The 7,834-nt window shown below is 33.0% G+C and overlaps 1 protein-coding gene across 3 annotated transcripts in view; it reads right to left on the bottom strand.

The window, feature by feature from the left end:
- The window catches only part of for (cGMP-dependent protein kinase for), a 241,135-nt gene continuing 233,301 nt past the window's right edge, over positions 1-7,834 (bottom strand). For all 3 annotated transcript variants that reach the window (XM_019060185.2, XM_019060184.2, XM_019060182.2), the window contains 6 exons: positions 7,565-7,728; positions 6,050-6,227; positions 4,986-5,115; positions 3,808-3,934; positions 2,889-2,951; positions 1-2,538 (listed from right to left, as the gene is read on the bottom strand). In XM_019060185.2, coding sequence (XP_018915730.1) covers positions 2,373-2,538; positions 2,889-2,951; positions 3,808-3,934; positions 4,986-5,115; positions 6,050-6,227; positions 7,565-7,728 — 828 coding nt within the window. In that variant the 3' untranslated portion in view covers positions 1-2,372. The remainder of the gene's footprint in view (positions 2,539-2,888; positions 2,952-3,807; positions 3,935-4,985; positions 5,116-6,049; positions 6,228-7,564; positions 7,729-7,834) is intronic.

The raw sequence follows: 7,834 nt of genomic DNA, 5'->3' as shown, positions 1-7,834 counted from the left end.
TTTAAAAAGGATAAAAATTACTTTATTTTTTTTTTGTATATGTGTACAAAACAATACATACAAAAATAATTCATGATTTTAAAATTAGTATAAAATAACTTGCTACAGTTAAATATGTGGGTGTTACGCTATGAAATTATCAAAGGTAAGCAGGTCTTGAACTGTGGAGCTTAACAGAAAGGCACCAATTTAGTAACCGATTGCACAATCTGAGAGTGATGAATTTTGTCTCCTGTCAGAGTTGAGCATTAAATCAGGAACAAAACAAATATTATTACTTCATTCACAAATTAGACCAGGGATATATTGAATATGATTTCATGGATTAGATAAGAAACTGAAACATGAAGAAACATCTGAAATAGGTATTGTAATTTTTGAACAAAAATTACAATTGTTTGTACGTCAAGTTACAATTCTTAAGGCACTATTTGGCGGTAGTAAATACTGCTGATCAGAAATTAACTGCAGGATATATTTTAGGAGATAAAAAAAATCAACGGAAAAAGATACTTGAAAAAACAGCAACAATTTTTTTTTTTATACCTAACATTTACAGGGAGATGAAGACTGTTACAGTCTGATGCTAGGCATACATTCTGAACAGGATTCAAATTGAAATAGGACCAGCCTTCATTGACAGAATTAACCTAAACCTACACTACGGAGGAATCATTCAAGAAATATTTGAACTGGTTTGGATTTCAACTGAACATAGACGTCGAAATCGATAAAATAATTAATTCGATTAGGAAAGCAGTATAGATGTAAATCCTTATAATTTCCATTGTTGACATCTGAAGAGCAAATATGTCATAGTTCAGAGTCAAACTGAAGTGACCAAATATTAATGACGCCTGAATCCATGAAGAACTCTTGTGATGGCTTCATGATTAAGATGGTGTCTAAGAGATAGTCAAAACAAGTTTTGGACCTCATATTCCAAAATGTAGACATAATAATGTTACCTAAAATTTGCTTCATGTTAGTTGGCAGTTTATTTTGGACTTCTGGTTCTACTAATCATACATTGGAAGTAGATAACAAAATTCATTGATAACTTCTAATAAATATTAAGGTTATTAGTTGTTGTGGAAGAAAAAAAGGGATTCATAGCGAATATTTTACTATGAAACTTAAGTGTTCTTGTCCCTATTATTTAAACTCATAAGAGCAATCCTCAGATAAAACCAATGATAAACAACATTATTTTACATAAAATATAAAATATTCAAAGCAAACATTTTGGAGAAAAGTATAACAAAAACGTAACAAATTAATAAATTATGAAATAAAATAATTTAAAATGTTAATGATAACTACTATTGAAAAAGATGAAATATTGAAGGTTTTTTTTCTTCGTCAAGAGTTACACCAACATTCATTTTCTTAGAAATTACTTATTCATAGGTGTACACCAACTGAAAAATAACTCTATGTCATTTTTTACTCTACACAATAAGTAACAGAATAAGATTGAAAAGAACAGCTTCAATTTAGATACTAATTTGAAACATCACAATCCTTAAAAGATACAATTTAAAATGTACATCTTACAAAAATAAATCACACAACAGGGTAGTTAAGGATCAAAGATGTCATAAACAAACTCGGTATTTGTTCATGCTTTCATGTTCCGTCATAGAATTAGACATTAATAGTTTCAGAAAATTTCTGGCAAATAAGGCACGTTGGGAGATTGCGATTGACAGATGGATTTTGATCTATTGCATTGGAAAACATATAAAGGACGTAATTTGTTACTTATGTACAACTCTATACAAAACTAATTTTTTGAAAGGAGGTATTTTTGATTCAGAGAACAAGAGTTTTGAAAGTTGAACTTCCATCAACCCAGCAGTGCCAATGCAGAAAATGACTGATGCTGCTTTTCAGCCCTCCCTAAGATTTTCCACGTTTAATTTTTTAGGGGAAAGAAATTGTGTATCTACTTTCTTTATCTTTCTTCAATTTTTGAAATTAAAGAAAAGAGGAAAATATTCTGCAAGTATTTCAAATATTATTATACGTTCACAATATTTTTCAGACAGTTCTTTATTGCGGTTTGAGGCCATAGTAAATTTGGAAAAATTGATCAAAATCATTCAATTTTTATGGACCTATTTACTTTTTATTTATTTATATGAGAAGAAAACCAATGTCCCACAGCAATTTAGGCATTAAAAATATGTAATCATTTTACTATTGTGCTGATGTCAAGGCAATGAAAATGAAAGATAATGCCAGATTTCGTTGATGAAAGTAGATGACTAGCACTTGAGGGCTGAAAGCAAGCCAATAAAATGCATTTATGGTACAATTAACATTATTTTGTCTTGAATTTTGTCAATTGCTAAAATCATGGTAGTAGACTAGAATTCGGAGTCCCATCCTGAAAGATCGTCTGGAGGTGGTCCATCCGGGTCAGGAGGGTAGTCATCGAAATTGCTTGTGTCTGTGACATGTCGCACCATCGGCGTGATTGGTGGTCTCAATGAACGGTTTCTCAAACCTTCCCAGTTGAATCCGTCGAACCACCTAAAATGATAGAGAGCATGAGACAAATTAAACAGGAGAATCAAGATTTGAGGATTCTTTTAAAAACCTGAGATTCTGATACTGTAACATGAGCCATTGGCATTATTGAAATTTCAAATTTGCAACCAAGTATTCTCAAACTTAATATCCCCCCCCCCACCCCCACCGCCACCAAAGACTCCATTCTCTAATTTGAGAAAATGCTTTAACCTATTAATTTTCTTGGTAAATTTTGTTGTATTTTTAATTTAAGTTGATCTAAGGGAAGAGCTGCGACTGGGAGTAGGTACCAAAAAAATTAAAATTAACAGGGAGAATTTTTCGCTCCCAAATAAAGCAGGCAAACTTACTTGTGTTTCTGTATATCGCTGATACCATCTTTTTGATAGCCAAGTCTTTCAGCAGGATTGTCACTGAAAAAGAAAACAGAGTAAGATTTGAATAAAATAAGTTTAAAATGATAAAAAAGAGGTCTTAGAAGATGGCATAGAGGCTTCAAGCTAAAATTTGACCCTTTGAAAAGCACTGAAACTTTCTCATTTCTGGCAAAAGAATACCTATTCTATACCCAGATGACAATATTTTGCCAGTTCTTTTGGTCATTATTTCCTTCTTCCCTGTATCAAGAATGAAGAAAGATCAATTCCAAAAAGTAAGCAAATAAGCATTGCAGTATTCTCTTTAGGCCATTTATGTATTTATTTCTTCAAGCATTTTTCATTTCATGATCTCATGTAAGGACAGTCGGTTACTTGGACCAACAAGGTTTCCGGTCATAAACAAGATTTTGGTCTGAAAATGAGAAACTGCAGGAGGAGAGCTTAACTGCTGCTAAATAGGTCACACACCGTGTTCATTATTGTTTTCTTCTTTGTAAAATTTTCCCTTTAACTTGGGGCAAGCTTAATACTACCACAACTGGATCCTTTTGATTCAGAACCTTCGAGAACAATCCCACTTACACCCCTTTCTCTACCTCAAAACTCCCTTCTAATCATAAAATATGGTAGTAGAAAATGGTTTTTCAAGATAGAGCATCTCTAATGAGTTGCACAAAAGAGAGCAAAGAGAGAGGACGGGATGCCTTCCATCTTAGTCATGAGTCTTTGAAACCAGCAAAGAGTTTTCTGTCTCTCAGTTTGGTGGATCTCTGCCTCAAAGCTTCAATTATTGCTTAATAGTCAAAATGAAGTTACGGGAGGTGTAAAACCTAAATTATGATAGTGAGCTCATAATGATGACAGATTGCCTTCCTCAGTAAGTACTTACCGACATAGTTTTTTAATAAGTGCTGTGGCATTACGAGTGATTGTTCTTGGGAATTCAATAGCATTGATACCCTTAAGGATAATGTTGTAAGTCTTCATCACATCAGCTCCTGTGAATGGTGGCGTGCCTGAAAAAAGAAAATTTCGCATTGTAAATCCATATACCAAGAGTGGGACATTCAAAAATATATTTTCCACAAAAGTTTCAGCCACACATTCTCAGCAGACAACTCTGCACGGAAAAAAATGGATTGCTGATTTAACAATACAATTGTTAGAAAAGTGACAGCAAAGTTTCAAATGTACATTTTACGATAGGGGAAAGCTAATTTAACCACAGGGGTACTTATCAGCAATTTAATTTTTTCTGTGCGTTTAAATTAATGGCAAAGAATGAGCAACTATTATTGTAAACTGTGTTTCTGTAAAAGAAAAGGGAGACAAAAATCTGAAACTAATACTTAAAGGATGCTCTGCATTAAAACGACTTTCATTTCTAGAGAAGGAACCTACTTGTTACAAAAGCTTGGCAGTGAGCATTTCCAATTTTTTCCTAAATAGGGATTTTTTAATTTGAGGGAGCGATCCAATTTTGTAAGTTTATTTTATATCAAAAGTTCTATTCAACAGAAAACTAAAAATTGTCCCAGTATTTGATAAAAGATGATTCATTCCTACAGATAGGAGAAAAAGGTAGATTGAATCACAAAAAAGAAGAGAGTGAAAATTGGTTTCTCTATAGAGGTCCATATCTATAAAGTTCAAAATTCACTTAAAGGAACCACAGGTACATTAATTACCATCAACTTGTACAGAGACTGCTGCCATTGTGAAGCATAACTTAAAATCAAACCAAACTTACACACTTGAGAATGATACACAATCAAGACAAAAATCGATAGTTCTGTTTGTTCGTACTATTTCACTAGAAGTAAGAATCTTGAGGCAAAGATGAAGAAATTTAAAACACACAGGGCAAAATATGTCTTTCAGATAGATGAAAATTCTTTCAATTTTTAGGTATGCTCTTTTATAATGTTCAAAGTACAAATTGCTTGCTTTGCTACCAACTTGAATGGCTCAAGAGTCACACGAAAGTCTAAAATGAAACGAACAGCCAAATTCACAGCAAGGAGTTATTTTCTCAGATTTGTGACAACAAAATTGAGGAATAATTACCTGTTAAAAGCTCAAACATCAGAACACCAAGTGACCAATAATCAGCGCTTATGTCATGGCCCTTATTCAAAATGACTTCAGGTGCTACATACTCAGGGGTACCACAAAAAGTCCAAGTTTTCCTACCAGGCTGAATAAATAGGAAAAAAATTAATATTAGAATGTAGGTAGATACTATTTGAGTGACAATGTAATCCACGCAATCCTAAAGGCTACAAGTCTCAGCACATTTGTGTATCCCATTCACTTTGTCTAATTGGAGTAAATACAGAATTGCAGTCACCAAATTTTGAGGCTATTTTTCAATAGAACAAATAAAATAGAGGGAACCAAACTAAATGACCTCTACGGCATTCCCGGGGATAATAAGGCCGAAAAAGACTTAAAAAACTTTGGTTTTCTATCCCTTTTTCAGGGCAAAAATCTAAGGAGCATGTTTCACGTCTATTTTATGTGCAAGAAAAAAAAAGTGAAAATAAAGACAGAAAAATTCCATTCAAACCATTTTCTTAGATAGCATGCCATGCATGACCGATGCATGAAATGAATCTCTTTGAAGGTTTGAATCAATTGATTTACCTCAATTATTAAACTTAGTTACAATTATGGAGAAATGAAAAGATTTACACAGTCTATTTTGATGCTCTGGTGCAATTCCTTCCATCAGCATCATGGTTAATTTATAGGCAGACTTATTCAATGACAATTTGACTCTCCTATTATAGTATTTCCTTTTTTCTCTTTGAAAGGTACCCACCTGGTAAAGAAATAATGTGACAATATTGTCCTGACATTGTCACGATGACATCAATATCATGAGGAGATAGGAGACCGATATATTGCGACAGCAATGCATTATATTTTAGAAAAAATGCCTTTAAAAAAATAGTTCAATCCTTTTTTACACTCAGAGGCCGAATTTCAACAGCATATTGATGAATTTCCATTTGAAAATGTAACTAAAATCCAGTGATAAAATCTTGCTAGTGTGTGATATTTAACCTAAATTAGAAACAGCAACAAGCATCCTCAAAATGGGATCAAATAAAGAGCCAAAAACCTACCTGCAATTTCTTGGCGAAACCAAAATCTACAAGCTTGACATATCCTACATTATTTAGAAGGAGATTTTCAGGTTTTAAATCTCTGTAAATAATGTTTCTAGAGTGAAGGTAATCAAAAGCTTCTACAACACAAGCTGTATAAAATCTAGTTGTTTCATCATCAAAATGACCTCTATCCCTGTAAAAATAAAGAAAGAATTAGAAATCAAAGCGAAAGTTTTAACAAATATATGTAAAAATTACCGCCCTACAGTTTTGTAAAAATTGCATTATTTGGACCAGAAGATCATCTGGCTTCCAATTAAATACATTTTATTTAATATGAGTTAGTTTTAATGGTCTGAAATGGCAAGGAGGTACATTCCTGCAAAATCAATATGAAGGGCTTGCATAACTGCATACCATCAGCCACCAGTATCTTTTGTACCTCCGAGTCAAACTTAAGCACATTAATAAAGCGTCAATATTTTTTTAAAAGTCTCCCTTGCACAGTTAATTTCATATGGAACGCATTTCAAGGATGCAACCCTCATTTTAAGTAACTACACTGCAACTCTCTGAGTCTCTCGAGTCACAGATAATCGTCAGAGATGAGGGTACAGCCCTCAAAATGCAGCCAACATGAAAAGAATTGTGCAAATGAGACTTCTATAAAAATACCAATCGTCAATACATTATTCTTGATCAATTCTTTTTAAAAAGTATTCCTGCTCATTTTCTGGAGTAAGAAATCACATAAATGTAGGCACTAGAACAAGGTAATATGATTTTGAGAGATTCTATGATTTAAAAGACCATAACTTGAAACATTTTTTTTAGTAAATTTTTGTTCCTTTTCCTGACAACCATAAAGGGTTCGACGGTGTAAGTTGGCAATCACATAACCTGGTTTGCAGCGTTGCAGACTTCCTGTCATACTTTATTTTTTAAATGGAAAACCACTCAATGGCAATTCTTTAAAACTGCCGTGATTTTTCTTCTCTGTGCGAAGAACATTCTGCAAAAACTTCAAGGAATGATGTAAATGTGTTCTCCTTTAAAGAAATAACACAGAGGAGGAGATTTCCAGACACCGCAAACGAGATATGTGATTGCCGACTTACACCATCGATATACAGTGATTAATTAACCTAGGTAACTCTGTTAAAATTTTCATTAAATCCATTAAAAGTCATTAGAGGGTCCCTTTATTTAATGACAGGTTATTTCCATTTAAAAGAAATGGAATAGTGACTTTATGAATTCAATGATCTACATCAGGTCATTGCATCCAGCCTCTATTATAAAATTTTCATCATGCTGGTATTGGCTTGTGGTAAGTACCTCCATTTCTTCCTTGCAGATTTTCTAAAATTCGTACTCAATACCTACTTCAAAATTCATGTTATGATTCCTAAAAAGATTGTCATTTTAGTACTGGTTATCAGCTCCTTTTTTTTCTAAAGATCATTCAAAATCTTACAGGCATCATGACATGAAGCTAACTTTAAAAATACAATGAATACAATAAATTACCTGAGAATACTCCACAACTCGCCACCTAAACAGGACTCCATAAGCATGTAAAGATACTTCGCATCTTTGAATGTTTTGTACAACTTAACGATAAATTCACAATCTGCTTCACCCATAATTTCTTTTTCGGACATGATATGAGTCTGTTGTTTTGTTTCCACGATCTGAAAAAAATATTAAGTGAATAGATCAAGAAATGAAGCCGGAAAATGTTATTAACTATTGAGTGACTAGTGCATGTATTCAAAGGTGGGTGTATATTCAATTTTC

This window comes from Bemisia tabaci, chromosome 1, assembly GCF_918797505.1.
Source record: "Bemisia tabaci chromosome 1, PGI_BMITA_v3".
In the NCBI taxonomy this organism is placed as follows: Eukaryota; Metazoa; Arthropoda; class Insecta; order Hemiptera; family Aleyrodidae; genus Bemisia; species Bemisia tabaci.
The sequence above is the reverse complement of the archived record's forward strand: the minus strand, read 5'-3'. Positions and strand labels throughout refer to the sequence as shown.